Source organism: Anguilla rostrata, chromosome 4 (genome assembly GCF_018555375.3).
Source record: "Anguilla rostrata isolate EN2019 chromosome 4, ASM1855537v3, whole genome shotgun sequence".
NCBI lineage: Eukaryota > Metazoa > Chordata > Actinopteri > Anguilliformes > Anguillidae > Anguilla > Anguilla rostrata.
Window position 1 is genome coordinate 4,519,340 of NC_057936.1, and position 20,324 is coordinate 4,539,663.

The 20,324-nt window shown below is 44.3% G+C and overlaps 1 protein-coding gene across 1 annotated transcript; it reads left to right on the forward strand.

The window, feature by feature from the left end:
• Nucleotides 1–3,394: 3,394 nt before the first annotated feature.
• On the forward strand, nucleotides 3,395–19,790 carry pde6d (phosphodiesterase 6D, cGMP-specific, rod, delta). The gene is made up of 5 exons (XM_064330136.1): nucleotides 3,395–3,632; nucleotides 15,547–15,635; nucleotides 17,229–17,354; nucleotides 18,608–18,713; nucleotides 19,149–19,790. Exons 1-5 carry the CDS (start codon nucleotides 3,583–3,585, stop codon nucleotides 19,228–19,230), a joined length of 453 nt encoding a protein of 150 aa, XP_064186206.1. The 5' UTR covers nucleotides 3,395–3,582; the 3' UTR covers nucleotides 19,231–19,790.
• The last annotated feature ends 534 nt before the right edge of the window (nucleotides 19,791–20,324 follow it).

Sequence of the window (20,324 nt, forward strand, 5' to 3'; positions counted from 1 at the left end):
TGATTGCACAGCATGGTGCGGAAGGAGTCGGGAGGAAAAAAAATAGAGCAGGGTGGTTGATTAATGAGCCAATCTTTAATTCCATCGTGTATTTCTGTCAAGGGGACACCAACACAATTCAGTGTACGTGCCAATCGGATTTGAGGGTTTATAGCAGTGACGTAAGAGTAAGGCTCCATGAACAATAATGAGTGGAGCCATAATGACGCGTCAATCACCGGAAAGTTTTGCTCTCCACAGCAAAGCGCAATGATTGGCGCATGTGGTAGCTCCGCCCATTCTCAGTCACAGAAAACCGTGCTTTCCAGTCACTTATTTAAAACATTTACGATTCTTTCTTTTTTTCATGATTCTAATAAGTACATTTGTGATTGGTGATATAAACACATTTATTTGGGGGGGGGGGGGGGGGTGTAGGATGAAATGAATAAAATGAATATTATGCACCTATTTTACATAAGTACTTCATCTGCAGCAGGTGAGAAATACCGTTTGGATGATGTGTTGTTTTATATGAATATTTCCGCTGTAATGTCGGTGGTTCTGTAGTCCTTGTGTGTGTGCGTGCGTGCGTGCGCGCGAGCGTGCGTGCGTGCGCGCGAGCGTGTGTGTGTGTGTGCTTGTGTGTGTGTGTGTGTCCTAATCCACAGGGCTGTTTAGGGATCAGCATGTGTTCTGGACATCTCTCAGCCACTCATGGTGAGGCAGGCTTTCTGTCTCAGTCGAGTCAAAGCCTGACTGGGACAACACACACACACACATGCACACACACACACACACACACATATTCAACACACACATGCACACACACACACACACATATTCAACACACACATGCACACACACATGTACACATATTCAACACACACATGCACACACACACACATGCACACACACATACACATATTCAACACACACATGCACACGCACACACACACATGTACACACATTCAACACACACGTGCACACACACACACACATACACATATTCAACACACACGTGCACACACACACATACACACACATATTCAACACACACGTGCACACACACACATACACATATTCAACACACACATGCACACACACACACACACACACATATTCAACACACACATGGACACACACACACACACATATTCAACACACACATGCACACACGCACACACTCACACACACACACATATTTAACACACACATGCATACACACGCGCACGCACACACATATTCAACATGCACACAGACACATATGCACACATTTATTCAACACACACATTCACATGCACACACACCCACACACACATACAGATATTCAACGCACAACAGACACACGCACATATTCAACACACACACACACACATTCAACATGCACACACACGCATATTCAATACGCACACTTGCACGCACACACACACACACACACACACACACACACGCGCACATTCTCTGTCTCTCTGACTAATAGGAACCTTGTCTCCATGTCTATGTTCAAGATAAGAAAGCCATTGCAAACAAACTGTTTTATAAACTGATACGGTGGTGTAACTATGAGTCTGTTGCAGTGCAGTGCAGTTGTCACTGCCACACTACAGTGTGACACTGCCTCTTAGAAATGTTACATTACATTACATTACAGGCATTTAGCAGACGCTCTTATCCAGAGCGACTTACACAACTTTTACTTAGCTCTTTACATTGTATCCATTTATACAGCTGGATATATATACTGAAGCAATGCAGGTTAAGTACCTTGCTCAAGGGTACAACGGCAGTGTCCTTACCCGGGATTCGAACCTGCGACCTTTCGGTTACGAGTGCAGTTCCTTACCCACTGTGCCACACTCCGTCCACAAATGTCACTTTCCCCTTCTGTTTACATCACTGCTTCTTCAACGTTTTACTACTGGGACTCAAATTGGAAATACTTTTTCATTTCGGGACCCAAGTTAGAAAGTTAGTATCTTTCAGGGACCCATTAAATACACATACCCGCATAGCCTAGCAGCGGACTACAGACTCATTCTGGGACCCACTACATACATTTCCGTGACCCATAGTTTAAGAACAGCTGGTTTACACAAATGGTTTAACCAAAGCGCCCCAGCGCACACACACCAAAAAGAAGCAAACCTATCTCAAGGATTATTCCAGAATGTTGCAAACAGTTTACAGTAAATGTAGTGCACAAGGTGAATGGTGGCTTAAAGTTGCAAAGTGTTTTGCATCTTGCACACATCCAATGTTCGAAAATACTCATCATGCCCTCTGTCATAATTAAGCAACACTTACCCATGCTCACCAATTCTTCACGCTAAACAACCAAAGCTAGACACTAGTTTTCTCCAGGGATTTCAAGGCAGTAATTCTAATACATAAATTTTGCTTATGCATTTGCTTATATTAGCACATACCTGCTTTTCTTGCACAAACACGCAGGGATATGTTATGAATTAGTTTGGGTTTTTCATTTTTTACAGCTGTAATGATGTGAGTCTGTGTTATAATTGTCAGATAATGTATGACATCAGCCTTTCCTGAATGTTTTCTGTTTAATGAAAATTTGGCATGAAAAAAAAATTGCCTGTGGTTTGCAGCTGTAATCACTGGTCATTTGCTGGATTTTTACATGTTTGGCTGCCAATGTCATTGTGTTCAAGTAGAAAAATATTCCTCTTTTATTAATCACCATTGAGTCGCATGGAGGAGAAATGCACTTGTTGTACGTCGCTCTGGATAAGAGCGTCTGCTAAATGCCTATAATGTAATGTAATGTAATGTAAAAATAAGATGCATTAATGATTTGCATATGCTGTTTGGAGCCTGTTTGAAAATATCTTTATTGTGGTTTGTAGATTATAAAATAGAGTTTCGCTGCACTGATCTGACATATTTTCACATTTAATTCATTCCAAGTAAATGTAATATTTTTGTGATTTATCATTTAGATTAGATACATTTTATCCACTGTTTTTCTGTCCTTCCAATTGTGTTCTATGTTTCCATGAACTATAACCATCAATAATGAAATGTTGCTTTTACCACGTTTAACAAATTTATTCTGGAACTATAAATATAGTATTATTTGAATAGATCATAAATGCTTAAAACAAATGGTAGAAGCTTCCTTCGACAGTAAAATAACCAATGCCATTCTAAAAAATAAATGTCGATGAAAGAAAGACGAAACGTGGGAGCTACGTTTGACTCAGTTAGGCTTCCATACAGCGGTATCTAGGGGACGTCACGTTGCTGGGGGTTGCCACCGGTGACGCGTCCCTTCTCACAAATTTCCCGCCCAGATATCCAGTCCATGTCTCTGATTGGTTTATTTCGTGTTAGCCTTCGCTTCTTTGCAACGTGTTAGGGTGAATGTGCTTTCAATCAAAAACAAATCTATTTAGGGTAGGTTGATTAAAGGCTCAAGAGAAGCATTGGTGTTGAGATTAAACCTGCATCAATTACCCTTTCGCATATTGTGGTTTGGGTCCAAGACGTTTTAAGGTCCAGCCACCCTTCAGGTTAAGCTTTTGGATTGTTTTGTTTGCTTTTTTTCCCCAGTCAAGAAAGCTGAAGATTTCCGAAATAATGTCTTCAAGCGAAGACAGAGCCAAGGAGATTCTGAAAGGGTTTAAATTGTATCCTTTGCAGTGGATGGGGATTTGACCAGTTGTCAACTAGCTAGCCGTTTGAGCTGATAATTCAACATGTATCTAGAACTGTCTTGAGTATATCGAGCAAATTTAGTCAAATGCATTCGCTTCCAAGCTACCCAGGCAATGTCTAAGTGTGACCGTGCAGTCTACTAGCTTGCAGTCTTGCTAACTCTGCTATAATTTTAAAAAATCTTATGGATGGCTTGCTAGTTAGATGTCGAGAGGGATAACTAGCTTCACAGCGTGTCTTTTAAAGTGTTATCTTACTGGCATGATAGGTAGCTATCGTAACTAGCAAGCGCCCAGACGTGGCTGACACAAGTAACTTAAACCAAGTTAGTTATTTGAGTTGATCTTTTGTCGTAGATGTACTGAATAAGCAAGCTAGCTAACATGGCTGGCTAGGGTCTTCACGTTAGCCAGGGAGCTAACGACAAAAACAATTCTGCAGTGCACTCTTGTAGCCAACTAGCCACCTACCTTTTGTGATTAGTGCAGTGTTAGCCTGCCAACATTAGTCGGCTAGTCTAACCATCAAATTTACTGTATGGGACGCCAACATTTTTCATACAAAAAAAAACTGGTTTGATGGGGCCTGCTTTCAGATTTGCCAATGTCAAATATATTAATCACAATACCTGAGCAACACAGAGCTGTTACTAGCTAAGATGAGTGTACGTTGTGGTATAACGTTAGAAGTTAACGTTAGCAAGGACTAACTGTATTTATATTGACCAATGCTGGCAATATGGACAGCATCACTACTGGTGAAATGTTATATCTAACGTTACTGGGCGTGTAGCAAAAAGTTTGAGCCGTTAATACAGATGCTGGATTGTCTAACGGGTGAGTAACGTTAAAGAACGTGATGCCATTGGTGCAGCTTGCAATTTATTTTTTTACAGGATTTACAAACTGTTTTGTTTAAAATGTAGGTGTAACCATACCATTTTCTTCTAATCGTTTATTAACATTTACTATCAATGCGTTTTGTTTTTTGGCATTTAGTGATGTTACGTGGGTTGATTTTGTTATTATAAAGGCGAATATGAGACATAGAAAGGTGACGGGACAGTTTGAGAGAAAAGTGCACTTAAAAGTACCAGTTTCACCAAACCCCGTGAGTTGCGTCTGCTCCCTTTACATAATGCGGGCTCCTGTGCTTAAAATAGGTCCCGGTCATACGAAGTGGAGTTATCACACCTGCAATGCTGTAACTGATTTATCATATGGATTTACAATAAGCCGAACAACTTTTCCTGGACATTTGATCTGCCATCCCTTAGCATGGCTATGTTGATATTGTCTCTCTCCAATTCTTGCTGGTTTTGTGCATGACCTTGTTGGAGAAGACGAGGGAGTTTTTTTCTCTAGGCTGGTAATTCTTAAATCCTTGATTTACACGGACAGGGATTTGCTGCTCTACGGCTTTCCTTGGTCTGGTAGGCGAGACTGGTGCATTTCAGCACCCGGGACAACGCGTGAAAAGTCCGCGTTTGTGCCTTTCTAGTAGCGCTTTGGCTCGCTTTTATATGCTAATCGCGGGCAAAGGGAGCTGTCTGTGTGCAGAAACTCGCTGCTCCGTCAGTTTGCGTGGCGTGAAGACCGAGTAGCTGAAAGGGCCCGCAGCGAATGGCCAATAATTCTCTTTTTTCTTTTCTTTCTTTTTTTCTAATTTGGAATGAGATGGTGGTAAAATGAACATTAATAAGTGTTAATTTAATTAACAAACATTTTATTATAGTACAACGGTTTTTTATTGTAAAGCAATGACCAAGCCTACACAGAAACGTAAGAATGGCCACGGCCCAGCCGCAGGTCATCTTATCTGCGTGTGTTGTACTCAGAGTAAATTGAGCCACTGTAGATGATGTTCTCCTTCCGGCGGCTTGTGGTATTTTAATGCCAGCGGGTTGTGTCAGCGACTCTCTGACGCACTGTCCCGTTAAGTAAGGTGCCTTCTTACCTTTTCGTGCACGAGCAGGTTATTGACCCGTTACGTAATGCGGATAAACATAGTATGTTCCAGAAGTAGTTGCGAGTGGCTGTAAGAAACGGATTGACCGGTGACCGGGGTCACGAAAGGAATGTATTTTCCCTCAGACTGTACTCGTTTTATACCCAAGAGATTGAATTTAGTTTCGAGCAATTGCACATGCCTCTTGAGTCTGTTAATGCAGCTGAAAATACTTCCTTTCCTTGGATTTTGTCCATATTTTAAATTAAATTGGCGAGCCCGGGTCTTACTCACGCTGACAGCACCTATTGAAAAATTAGTTTAGTGGGAAATGATGGGGGGAGGGGGGGGGCGGTATTAAGGAATGGCGATAATTTACTGTTGCAGGTACGAGTTTTTTCGGTACATTCCGTCAGGTGAATTGTACCGGTCCCATGTGATCTGAAGGAATGTATGTGTTGACGATTTTTTGGGTTAGGGTTATGAAGGCATAATATAACTCCAAGTCTCACTGGGCATTCAGCTATGTAGATGGATTTAGCATTTCCAAAAAACATACACAAAGATTAATGCAGTGTTCGTTTTTAATGACCTGGTTCAATGAAAAAATGTGGATGATTCATTCAATTCCACTTGTGTCTAGTGTAATATGACAGATGCCATTATTCTGTACAGAGTTCAAACTTAAGTTCTAGATCTTCACATAAGTATCAGTGACGGAGTGTAGCACAGTGGGTAAGGAACTGGACTTGTAACCGAAAGGTCGCAGGTTCGATTCACGGGTAGGACACTGCCGTTGTACCCTTGAGCAAAGGTACTTAACCGAAATTGCTTCAGTATATATCCAGCTGTATAAATGGATACAATGTAAAATGCTATGTAAAAAAAGGTTGTGTAAGTCGCTTTGGATAAGAGCGTCTGCTAAATGCCTGTAATGTAATGTAATGTATCAATGCATCGCACCAAACATTATGCTTCTTGTGGCCTATATTGCAATGTTGGCGATTAGTATTGGTGTAAGCTTCTGGCACTGATTGCAGTCTCAAGATGTTCTTTTTTTTTGTACATTCCAGAGGAGGCTCATCGCTTAACTATTATGGCAGGGACAAGGCATACCATAGAATGTACTGCTTGTTCATTTCATGTCCTGTAATGTCATATAATACGTGTAATTTGTGTAATTTCTTTCCATTGACAGCAGTGGTGGCTGGTGAACATTTTATGAACGGTGCTATACAAATAAGGTTCATTGCAATAAAACTGCATTGTTATTATTATTGTTATTGTTTTTGTCATTACAGCTTTGTCGGTGTAGTGACTCTGTATGGTGCATGTTAACTTTGGACCCTTGTTTGCAAGAGGTGACATCAGTTCTGTTGACATCGGAAATCCATAAATGCAGTGCAGCAACGTTTTTGGCACATTGGTGTTTCCAGTGATTTTAAGGGTTTCGAGTGAGAAAAGCACTGCGCTTCAGACTCTCTCTCCTCTCTCTTTGTCTCTGTCTCTCTCACTTGCTCTTTCCGTCTCACTCTTTCTCTCTGTCTCTCTATCTCACTATCTCTGTCTGTCTCTGTCTCTCTCTCTCTCTTCCTCCCTCCCTCCTGTCCTGTCCCTGTCTCTATCTCTATCTCTCCCCTTTGGCTCTCTCCCTATCTGTCTCTGTCTCCCTATCTGTCTCTGTCTCCCTATCTGTCTCTGTCTCCCTATCTGTCTCTGTCTCCCTATCTGTCTCTGTCCCTTTCTCTGTCTCTTTCTTCTGTATCTTTCTTCCTCTCTCTCTCCCTCCCCCTCCATCTCTCTTTGTCCCTCTCTCTCTGTCTATCTCCCCCCCCCGGTCCTTGGTGACTGCTCTCTCTCTCTCTCTCTCTCTCTGTGGGACCCCAGGGGTGAATATGATGTGCTGAGACTCCTCTGCTGGGTGGAGCGGAGCCTCTCCTCCGCCTGTCCCTTGGAAACGGGATCTCTGAAGCGTGCTGTTGGTGCAGGGGCTCAGACAACAGCAACGGATGCCGAGGACGAGCGACTCAAGAATCCCGTTTGCGTCTGCTGCGTGGTTTCTGTTTGCGAGAGTGTCTGCGTAAACTCTCACTTGAGGATCCGCCGTTGCCACAGTAGAGCTCTCGCTCAACTTTTTGAGGGATTATTTATTTTAGATTTTCCTTTTTTCCTGTAATGAGTACTTTCTGTGCTGACCAGGATGCTATTGTTACAAATTAGCTTGCAAAACTCTTCCGTACTAGTTTGGAATGGAGCTGTCCAAAATTCCTTTATGGCAGTTGTGACCTCACAGCTGCCCACCGAATACATGCAATGAGACAGCTGAGCCTAAACTCTGGCCAGTTCAAACTGTGTGAACTTTGACCTTACACTGTGTTCTAAAGGCTTTCCTTTAGTGTTGTGACAGGGCCAGACCTGTCATTAATAACTGTTGACTCCTGCAGTTTTTATGCACTGTAAAATGCACTACAGTACACATTATGGAGTTTGTTGAGACCATAGACTGTAGAAAGAAATCTAGAGAAAGTCATTGTGATATCACCCATTGACTTTGCATTCGCTTGTGAAAAGCGTTTTGACACTGCGGAAAGCGTGGTTTTCACATTGCCATGTTGTTCAAATCAGAGCCAGAGGGTGCGCTGTAGGGAAAAGAGGACTCTTGTATGATTGTGAAGTCCGGGCTGGGTCCAGGTCGTCCACTAAACGCGTGACTCTGTAGTGACGCAAGCTGTCCCCGAGTCGTCCTCAAGATATTGTCCAAAAGACACAATAGGTTGACAAATCAGCACATGAGGAGACATTAAACAAAGAAAACAAATAAAACAGTTGCGAAAAATGGGAAAAAATGATTGACATATTTTTACTGTATTGGTACCATTGACATGCATTGAAAACGGTGGCTGAAAGAGCTATACTGGATCCAACCGCACTGGTGCTAGTGAGAAACGTCTCGAGAGACGTTTTTTAAGAGAGACGGGCACTTGCTTAGATGTCAGATAATCTGTCCTAAATGATTGCCACTACTATAGTATCTGTTAGGCACTCAGTGTTGTGGTGGGAACTGTTGCAAAGATATTCCCAAATTTTGAGTAGATGTGCTGTTATTGCTTTTTAATGAAGTTGTTTTTTTGATATACTGTTGATAATGACATTGAAGATGAGGCTCAAGGGAGCTTTAGTTTTGCATCAGTTTGACCTCACCTTGTCCTCACCATCTTTATCTGTTAAATATGAAGGTATGTTTCAGTTTTTTCTTGCCTGACATTTTAGTTTAATGCACACCAACACGGCTGAGAAGTTGTGCTTTAAAATATCCAACAAAGTTTGATTTGGTCCATTTGAACTTTGGGAGACGAAGTGCGTTGCAGAGATAACGTACGCGGGACTTTGTGACAAAGGACGCCCGCTTTCCTGAACAATGGGCTCCCTTTTTAAAAATGCATGTGCGAAGCCTGGCTTTGGCACGAAGCAGCCGGTGCTCGGTGTGCTAATTAAGGAGATGCTCCCTGTGTCCGTCAGCTGAAGTGTCCCGCCCCCTGTGGCTGCCCCCGCCCCGCCCCCCCTCGCCCCCCTCCGCCCCGCCCTGCCCCCCCCCTCCTGTCAGCAGGTGTGATCCTACAGCCATCTGTCACTGCGAATCTCAAACTGAGCATCAGAAACCAAGCGTAGCCAGCAGAAGCATTTCAGGTGACTTCACTGCCTGTCTGTGCTGCGGTCTGTCGCTGGAAATGTGCAGATGTAACTTAGTGGGTAAATCAGTGGCTGAAGTACAGTTGTGATTGGGGGGGGGGGGGGGGTGGCGGGTGGTGGGGTCAGAGGGAGGGGGTTCAAGGAATAAAAAAAGAAACTTTGTTTTAGGTTTTATCGGTTACCAGAGGTGGAAAATTCAAGTTCTGCAAGTAACAGGCCTCCTTAATATTTTGTTCCAGTCACCTAGATATGCTAACTGGCACAGTTCTTCAGTCAGGAGGTAGAGTTAATTCGAGAAATCGGCTGGCTGAGTTCATGGGTGGAGGAAACGTATGGCAGGGCTCTTACTGGCTGACCCCTGGACATTTCACCTGTGTCAGTTACAGACCACACCTTTGCCCATTAATATTAGTGAGTGTGCGCTAAGATAATTTGTAATAAATGAGTTGGCACACTAACGTTCATTTGTTCTTGCTCTGCATGTCTTTTAAGAATACGTTTTTTTTTTTTTTTTTTTCCAGCTATTTTTATACCGGACACAGAGACTGTCCATGATCTACATGTGGAGTTGTAAAACTCTGCTCACTTTAAGATTGCTATTCAAGCAAAGCATTTTGTATAGCCTACTCGTCATGTGAGAAATTAACTATTGTAAGTACAGTATAGGTCTGCAATGCTGTCTTTATCAACGGAAACCCTGATTTTAAAGCTCAGAGAGATCCAGGTAACTCCTAGCGTTTAATGTGCTCATTTGTCTTTAAATGTCATTTAGTTGATTAGTCATCTAGACTGCATGGTGCGTAGAATGCACCAGGGAGAACATGCTGGAAATGTGCTCGTCTAATTGCTATTAGCTTGCTAATCCTACCCAATTAAGGTGATTGAGTGCTCTGGGGCACCAGAATGTTCTGGAAGGTGGAAGAAGCAGGGATGGGTCTAAATTGGGTTCCATAATATTTTGGTGAATGGCTGGAGGAGACTTGGACGGACTGCTCCGGTTTTTAAGAATCAAGTTGCCCCAGGTTTTTGAACAAGATCTCTTTGTTTCTCGTTTCAGTATCGCTGTACTATAATAATTTGACAGTCTTTGTTTCTGTTTTTCAGTGTATTTTTACACGATGGATTTTGATTGTCAGTTAGGGCTCTGATCCTGCAGGGTCAGTGTGTGTTTTCTGTGTGAAGGGAGAGTGTATGCGAGTTCTACAGTTAATCTGTTTAAGTATTATGGTTGGAGGCTTGTCTGCGTTACTTTGAACTGGGTGGTTTCAGTGACATCATTTTTTAATGGCATGTCCCTTTAAGTGGGCAAATGGGAGGAGTTTAAATGGGAGAGCAGGTTACTGCTGTTGGCCAGTTCTCTCGTGATTGTTCCAGCCATTATCATAGCCGACATCTTCGCTGAATCCTGGATAGAATAGAAAGGGGACAGTGCAACTCCAGTGGTGTTTCTAAACTGGTTATGGGTACGGGGTTTTCCAACTCAAATTGGGAGGTTGTAGGCTCAGATCCCATTTGGGGCATTGCCGTTGTACCCTGACCGAGGCACCTGGCGGGACGTGCTTCAGTAAACGTGCAGCTGTGTGAATGAATGTGTACCGTGAAGCTGTGAGAGTGGATTGCAGCGCTCGGTTCATAAGACAACCGACTTTCTCTCTCCCTTTAACCCCCCTCTGCATTTCCCCTGTCTCTATAAAGTAGGGGTGAAATACAGAAGGAGGGTGGGCTGTCCCACACGTCTTTTACAGAAACCTGTTGGGCTCTTCAAAAGGCGAGGGGGGAGCTGTTTGCAGCAATCACAAACCGGGAGCCAATTGCAAACACGTAAATTACAATAAACGGTGCAAGAGCAATAGCATCCAAAAAGCGAATATCAAGATAGATTAAAAACGATACAATCTTTGCATTTCCAATTTTTGCCATGTATTTTTTCTCGGTGTGAGTGTGGAGAAGGAAGAGTACATGTGTCCATAATTTTAAATAATGTCGATAAAATGTGCACAATTTCGTAATTACCAAATATTGACGATGTGGAGACGATTGCACCAGTGTAGGCTGGTGCACTGCATGCCACCAGTTAAATCGAAAAACCAGGACAAGCCCAAAACCTGTCCCGTCGGGAGGAAGCCTTGGAAAGGAGTTAGGCTATAAAGCCTTACTGTTGGTGTTTGTGCACAGTGCTTTCTACCACCAAGCTTCAACAAGTCTTTATAATGAAAGGTATTCCTTGTTCTCTCCCTCTGGAGATACATCATCAGCATAATAACCACCATCATCATCATCACAATCAGTTCTTGACCAATTCTTTCATCTCTTTGGTCCTAAACTAAGCTCTAACAAAGTGGTTCAGCGTGATGGTATCAGGATTCTTCATCTCCAGTCTTTCATTATAAAGACTTGTTGAAGCTTGGTGGTAGAAAGCACTGTGCACAAACACCAACAGGTGAAATGTCCAGGGGTCAGACAGTGGAAGCCCTGCTCAAAGTAAGAACAAGCAGAGGTGTTGAAAGCGCAGTGAACATTAGGACTGACATGTAATGGGGTTTGGTGTAGGTTTGGGCAGGTGAATTGTGGGTTTTGAGGTAGATTTGAGCTGGTGGGTTGTTGGGTTGTGGGTTTTGATCTGTGTGTGAGCTGGTGGGTTGTGGGTTCTGATGTAGATTTGAGTGGGTTGGTTGTGGGTTTTTTTAATGCATATTTGGGCCGGTGGGATGGAATACGGCGGTAATCTGATCTGCGTGACTGGCACCAAGAGGGAGGCCCTGGCAACTGAGTTCCCACGAGGGGGAAGAGCTCATGGAACATTCCAGAAAGAAAGATCCACCCGGAGACCTTGTAGTCATCGAGGCCAGGCGTTACCGTTGCCTGTATTAGTGCTATGAGTGTTGTGTAAAATCTCTTTCAGCTGAGGTCATACTCCCATCAACACGTAGAGACCGTAATATTGGTAGTTGATGTAGGAAGAAGAAAAAGAATTTGTTTAAATTATACTTCGTATTCATAATGTATACCGTTTTTTGTTCTTGGCATTTGCACAGAGTTTAACTTTGCCTAACTTCCTGACGACAGAGGCAGGTGTGACATTTGCTGGTGAAGGCGTGTGGGACCGAAATCTGCGTTGCGATTCGGTTCGGTAGGTGCCTGTCATATGGGAACCAGTGCCGTAGTGGTATTGAGTTTCAGTATCCAGCCATTACATTACAGGCATGTAGCAGACGCTCTTATCCAGAGCGACTTACACTTTTTTACATAGCATTTTACATTGTATCCATTTATACAGCTGGATATATACTGAAGCAATTTCGGTTAAGTACCTTGCTCAAGGGTACAACGGCAGTGTCCTACCCGGGAATCGAACCTGCGACCTTTCGGTTACAAGTCTAGTTCCTTACCCACTGTGCTGCACTCCTAATGAGCCCTAAATGAGGCTTGCTCGGTTTCCTCTGACTCTTGCATGTCCTTATTCCTCCTGGCAGGACTCCCAAACCGAGTTTTTTTTACTCATGCAAATCTGTGTCTCAACGAATCGCACTTTTGAGCAGCGTCCTCCTCTTCCCCCCCGCCACCCCCCCCCCCCCCCCGTTTGTGATGGTGTCAGACCCTCTGAAGGCTTGCCCACTTGCATCATGGGAAATGTAGTGCGACATTAGATTATTCTAAATGAAAACTTGCCCGCTGTTCACCGAAACAATAGTTGTATTTAGTTCAGTCGTGGTTACGGATTTGACACAGAGGTCTTCATCAGAGCGTATTACTCTTGTTCTGAGGAGGGGTAAGTGTGTGTACATGCGTTAAAAACATGACCGTTTTGTTATTGCTGTCGTTGTTGCTTCGCCAGCCTTTTATCGTTCTGTTATTGGGCTGCGGTAATGCTACCTTGGCTGTGCTTGACACAGGATATCCGTGAGAAGCAATCGGGACTCTAACGCTCACTCCCTGTGCTTGCGGCACCAGGCTGGTTTGTTTTTGTGTGTTTACAGTGCCGTGGAAAAAGTATTTGGGTGTTTTATAACTTTCATTACAAAAAATGAAATTAAAAATTTTTTTATTATAAATGTGTGTTTGTGTTTACTCATTTTCCTTTTGTGTAATATTACATTTGGTCAAAATATCTGAAACCATTCAGCGTGTGACAGAATGTGCCGTATAACGGAGGAAATCAGGAAGGGGGGCAAATACTTTTTCACGGCGCTGTGGTCGGCAGGAGCCGAACGGAGCCGGGCTTCCACGGCAACGGAGAGAGGCCTTTTTTAGGCGTGGCACGGTTCCTTCAGAAACAGCAGGCTCGGCGTGGGGGGGGCACAGGGCGTGATGGTTGGGGGCCATGGTGTGGGGGGTCGGGGTGGGGGTGTATCAGGTGCTTTTTGCGAAGGCTGACGCTGACATGCTGAGCTCTGTTGTGACGGGCCATATTGGGGGGGGGGGGGGGTGTCTAGCTTGGGGGCGGCTCTAAGTGGGGGGAGGGTGGGGGGCAGGGATGAGGTGGGGTAGGTGGGGGGTGGTGGGAAGCCAGGGCTTCAGGTGTTGCTGACACGAAGTACCTGGGCTTGTCACTGGCTTTTGTTCTCCCCTTTTGAGGGGTGGGGGGAGGCGGGGGGGCGGGGGCTGGTCAGTGCGGGCGTGTCACTCCGTCAGGGATGCAGCCCGTCTCCTCATTAATCTGGAAACACTGATTTTTTTTTTTTTTCTTTCCTCCCCCAGTTGTGAAATGTCTGGGGGGCCACTAGCGTTTAGCTTTATAGCTGAATCCCCCCTGCTCTCGGTTGTCTGAGTGAAAAAGCTGTTCGTGTGTGTGTGCTTATGACCCATGACCTCTGCCTCTGCTTGAGGCGTTTAGAGTCCAGGGGCCTATCACGAAGCAGGATTACGGAGTTAGCTGGATAACTGCGCCGAACAGCTGTTTTTACATTACAGTCCATGTTCCAGATTTAGGCGTGTTCCAGGTTTTATTTGGTGCAGTTATCCAGCTAACTCAATAATCCTGCTTTGTGATACAGGCCACTCCGGCCAATAAGTATTTACTGATTAATCGTGTCCAATCAGGAAAAAAGCCCATCCCTGACCTATACCCGGTGTCCTATAACAGGAATATTTTTTTTTTCAGCACTTGCCTTGCTCCAAAAAACTGACCGACAACCATGATATAGCTAAAAAGGGTGGTGGGGGTGAAATTTAAACCTTCCGTGAATTGTCTGTGCCTGGTTTGAAAACGGATAAGGAATCAAAGGGGCTGCTTCTCAGTCACGTCCAGGTCAAGTAGATATGCCAGGTGCAAGTCCAAAATAGATCTGAGCAGAAGTGCATGAGAACACAATTAGAAACGCAAACCTGGATCAGGTACTTTGGGAAAAGGTGTAAAAAAGAAAGTGCTGATGTTTCACAGTGGCTATAGAAATGGCCCGTGAAAGGGGGAGGCGAATGAGCACAAATTACTCTGGCCACAAAAAAAGGATGGGGGTGGGGGCGGGGGGAGGTTGGAGAAGTCGTCTAATTGGTAGATTTCTCCTCTTTTTTGGGCTTGCCATTTTATAAGGGCTTCACACATCCCTCTACTGCCAGAAGCATCACAAAGCCACCTTAATTTATCCTTTTTGACACAGTCTAGTGTGTGGGTGCATGCGCGTGCGTGTGTGTGTGTGTGTGTGTGTGGCTGCTTATTATGAGTGCGTAAACCGTTGATTGGCCTGCGTCAGCCGCTGCGGTCCGCGCTGTGTTCACCGTGAGGTCAGAAATGAAACCGCCATCGTAGCCCCCCGCTCACTGAAGGTCACAGACCCTCCACAGTAATTTCTTTTCCTTTACAGTGCTCCCATTTTTATTCCTTTCAAGTAGGCCTGGCTACGGCATTTTGATTTATTGTTTCAGTTCATTACACCCTGTCTAGTTTTGAAACGAGAACTTTCACAATTGAATGTTTTAAAAGTTGATTCGTAACACAAAAGCTGTACCTAAAAATAGATTCATACCTAATAATAGACACAATGAAATTGTGGCGCGTTTTTATCTTTTAGCTGTGCGGGGGTACTTGTGTCCAGCACGTATCAAACTCCAGGAGGGGGGTGGGTGGGGGTGAGTGTGGGGGCAGCTTCAAGCTTGGATTGTTGTTTTTTTGGGAAGGGGGGCGGGTGGTGGGGGGTGGGGGGTGGGGGGTTGTTGCATTTACAGGCTTTCATTTGCTTCAAGATTTCGGCCTGCTCAGCCAGCTCGTCCCTCCAGCCTGTAATCCATTTCCCTTAAGTTGCGCTGAATCAGAAACTGGATGAACTTGCGGGACGCGGAGACCGGGAAGGTCCTGTGGCAGGGGACGGAAGACCTCTCTCTACCTGGGGTGGAGCACGAAGGTAACAGACCCGCTCGCGGCTGGATCGCTCGTCCTGTTCTGCGCGGAACGCCCGTCCTGTTCCGCGCGGAGCGCCCGTCCTGTTCCCCGCGGAATGCCCGTCCTGTTCCACGGAACGCCCGTCCTGTTCCACGGAACGCCCGTCCTGTTCCACGGAACGCCCGTCCTGTTCCACGCGGAACGCCCGTCCTGTTCCACGCGAAACGCCCGTCCTGTTCCACGCGAAACGCCCGTCCTGTTCCACGCGGAACGCCCGTCCTGTTCCCCAGAACACCCGTCCTGTTCCACGCGGAACGTGGAGGGGCCACAGCTCCGCTGACGTCTAAATCGGCGGCTTTGGGATCCGAAGTACGAGTGTTTCACCATGTTGGAATACCTGAAATGATCTGCCTCGCTGCCAATGCACGTTCCTCAAACCTTAAACAGGGACTAAAGTCTCCTCTGGGAGTAACACCTAATGCATTATGAAGTTTGGCCTTATTTTATTTTCATGACTTATTGTGGTATCACTATCTGTTTTATTGCGGGCTGCAAATGTATCGCTTTTCTTCTCAAAGTTTGTCACTCCTCACGAGTAGATGGTTCAGTTGAACAATCAGGAGCCCTGCTGAACACCTGATGAGAGGGAAGTGTTTAAAGGTAAAGGGCCTTAAGCTAATTGGAACAAGTCAACCATGTGGCGAAGAAGACGCTGTCCTGATGATTGCATCACTTGTTGTCTCGCTACGCGCCGCGACTGTTTTTAATTATCCAGGTGCGTTTTTCTAGCCTAATGCAGCAGCCCTTGGATGTGTTCGCCGGTCTCTTGCCGATGATTTTTCCAGGCTCACCTGTCCTCCCCTGCAAGCGAGTGAGGGAGTGAGGGAGGGGAGGGGCCAGGCCAACGTCACCCAATTAGGCTTGAGCGTTCCACGCGTACGGGCGCAGGCTGCGAAATGCGCCGCGAGTGAATTTCCGTTTCGGGTAAAAGATTACCCCCCCTTGCCGCCAGGAGGCTCTCTCGACGCCAGGCAATCTGCGTCCTTGACTATGAGAATTGGTCCGTTACGATTCCGGTGAAAAACCTGTTACGATCTTCATTTCTGCGGCCGTGCGGAAGGGACGAGCGGGGTGGTGACGCACCGGTGCCGCGTCCGATGAAAATTAGCACCGTTTCAAAAACTACGCTTTCCTCCTCCGCGGTTTTCATCAGAACTCCATTCGCTTAATATTCCTGGTATTACGTGCGAGAGCTCGCTGCCTGAGCCGTGTTGCTTTGGTGTGTGTGTGAGTGTGTGTGAGTGTGTGTGAGAGTGTGAGAGTGTGTACGCTTCTCTTGAATTACTCTGAATGGGGGATTGCGCCAGTCTCATTCAGACCTTCCGACGATGACGTCACAGCCTCTCTTAAGAGCGTGAATCTGCGTATGCTGGCATTGTAGCCTGGAGGGGAATAATGGATGCGTGTTCTGAATATATGTTTGTTTGATTTGTATGTCTGGAGTGAGCGACAGGTTGTTTTAAACCGAAGGTTCTTTTCAAAATACTCTGTCCTGTGTGTCTGTGTGTTCACACCAAAAGCAACCGGGTTGACCGGCTTGTTCTGTTTTTTGCAGCTCGAGTTCCCAAAAAGATCTTGAAGTGCAAGGCCGTGTCCAGAGAGCTGAATTTTTCCTCTATAGAAAAGCTGGAGAAGTTCCGACTTGAACAAAAGGTTTTCTTCAAGGGGCAGTGTTTAGAAGGTACCACTTCCCCCTTCCTCCTCTTTGTCTCGTCTTCTTTCAACCCTTTAAGCTGTGAGGTCACAAATGTGTGATTAGAATGTTCTTAACTGAGCATTCTAATGCTGATGTAACAATCACTACTGGTAACTGAACATTCTAATGCTGATGTGATAATCACTACTGGTAACTGAGCATTCTAATGCTGATGTCACAATCACTACTGGTAACTGAGCATTCTAATGCTGATGTCACAATCACTACTGGTAACTGAGCATTCTAATGCTGATGTGATAATCACTACTGGTAACTGAACATTCTAATGCTGATGTGATAATCACTACTGGTAACTGAACATTCTAATGCTGATGTGATAATCACTACTGGTAACTGAGCATTCTAATGCTGATGTGATAATCACTACTGGTAACTGAGCATTCTAATGCTGATGTGATAATCACTACTGGTAACTGAGCATTCTAATGCTGATGTGATAATCACTACTGGTAACTGAGCATTCTAATGCTGATGTGATAATCACTACTGGTAACTGAACATTCTAATGCTGATGTGATAATCACTACTGGTAACTGAACATTCTAATGCTGATGTGATAATCACTACTGGTAACTGAACATTCTAATGCTGATGTGATAATCACTACTGGTAACTGAAAGCGAGTTCCAGAACACTGACTTAAGGGTTAACCATTTTTTCTGGATGGATCTCATATTTCTGAGATAATTGTGCCATGCAGGATGAAGACTAAAGTTTATTTCAGGAAGCAGGTGGTGCTGCCTGTCGTGTACACATGGTGGCGCTCTTCCTGCCTGAACAGAGTGTTTATATTGGGGGATTAGAGTGATTCACACCAGTGGTTCATTAAATTAACTCTCAGCCCACTTAGTGAGCAAATGCAGTCTGTGACCCAAATTAACAGTCTGCCTTACACATGTCAAGACATTGAATTAAAATGTTTTTTAAATCACTGTGTGTATGTCCATTTGACTCTTAAATCTAAGCTGTAAGATCACAAATACATGATTAAATTGTTTTAGAACAAAAGAACACTGACTTGAATTTTGAAAAAATATTCTAATATTATACCTACTCTTCGAAGGGAGAGAAGACCACAATAATTTAATTAGTTGAATCTGGTGTTGTAGTGCCAGGCAACATGTCATTTTGGAACTTTTTTTTTCTTTTTTCTAAATTCATTCATTGCAGAAATATTGTGTGAGTGTTACTGAGTCTTTCGTCTGCCCCCCCTGCAGAATGGTTCTTTGAGTTCGGTTTCGTGATTCCTAATTCCACGAACACGTGGCAGTCCTTGATAGAGGCGGCTCCGGAGTCCCAGATGATGCCCGCCAACGTTTTAACGTGAGTTCCCTTTTCCTCACTCCTCCTGCGGTGAACCTGGTCAGTCTGAAATGTGCGTCTCTGCAGTCCAGCCTGAGGGGGCTGCTGTGTCTGCCGGTTCTGAGCACAGGTAGACCGTCCAGGGGTCCAAAAAAAGTAAAAGTCCTATCGTGTTTATTCCACCCATGAACTCAGCCAGGTGATTTCACTGATTTGTTCCACCTCCTGGCTGAAGAATTGGGCCAGTTAGCGAATCCAGGTGACGACTGGAACAAAATACTGAGGTGGACTTTCGCTTTCTGAACCAGCGATTCGTTCAAGCCGTCGTCTCAGATCCGCTACTCGCTGACGTGACCGAGCCAATGACAAGCAGCCTTTTCTGGGCAAGCTTTGTTCTGGAATGCGCGAGGACTTCTAACTAACGTAACTAACTGTCGTCCCTTTCCTTCGTTACAGCGGCAATGTCGTGATAGAGACCAAGTTCTACGACGACGATCTTCTCGTCAGCACTTCCCGAGTACGGCTCTTCTACGTCTGAAGTCGAACACGTTTTAATTATTATTATTATTATTATTTTATTTTTTTTTAATTTTTTTTTATCCTAGTTTTTTTTTTTTTTTTGAAGGGGAAAAGAACAAGTCTCTCACAGCTGCAAGACTTTATACCTGGTCAGAGAGGACCGCCCGCGAATAGTTTTTAATTTTTCTGTTACCGTGACGACGTCGCGCTGAAAGGGAACGACGCCAGAAACCCTAATCTCGAGGCGAGTTCTGAAGATATCACCGGCTCTCCGCAGGCAAAGACTTTGTATATAAACGAGCCACGCTGCTCCTCGCTTCCAACCTTGTAAATTATTTAACTGTACATTCCCCCTTTTCTCCTCAATCTCAGCTCGCAATGTACACTGCTTCATTGGCAGCCCGTATTTTTTAAATATTCGTCTGCTTCCAGCTTTTGTCGTCGTTGTTGTCGTCGTCGTTGTGGATGCTGTTGTTATTTTTTTGTTTGTTTGTTTTGCCCTTAGCTGTAACTAAACTGTAAAATAGGTTGTGTTTAATACTGAATGTACTTATGAATTAAAATATTCATAGCCACCAATGCGAGTTCACAGCAGTACTGTTTATTTGTATTTTGTTTGCAAATATTTCCAACACACGAGTTGATGTGCGTTATTGTAGATAAATTTGGACCTTCTCAGATGTGATCTTGTCTAGGTGTTGTTTTTGGTCATTTCCTCTATAACAGTTAAATTATCCTTTTCCTTAGGACATCATGCTTTTGACATTTTGGGGTTACCTACTGACTGATATTTACTTGAAAGGAAACAGGTAGTTTTTTCATCTGAATCACTGCATCTCTCATGATAACACAGGTCTGGTTGAAAAAGCAATTTCAGCGTTTCTTTCTGATTACTGCCTATTTTTCCCCCAGTCAAATGGGGAAGGAAAAGCAATGAATCTAATGTGGGGTAATTATTATTGTTTTATTTTCATGCACTGCAAATGCACTATTACAGATTAAAGATCTTTAAAAAAAGAAAAACAAACCCTAATATTAAAAATCAAATGATAATATTGTTCAGCGCCCTAAATTTGAAGCTCCCATACAGTAAAATGTTTTTGTTCACTGTTC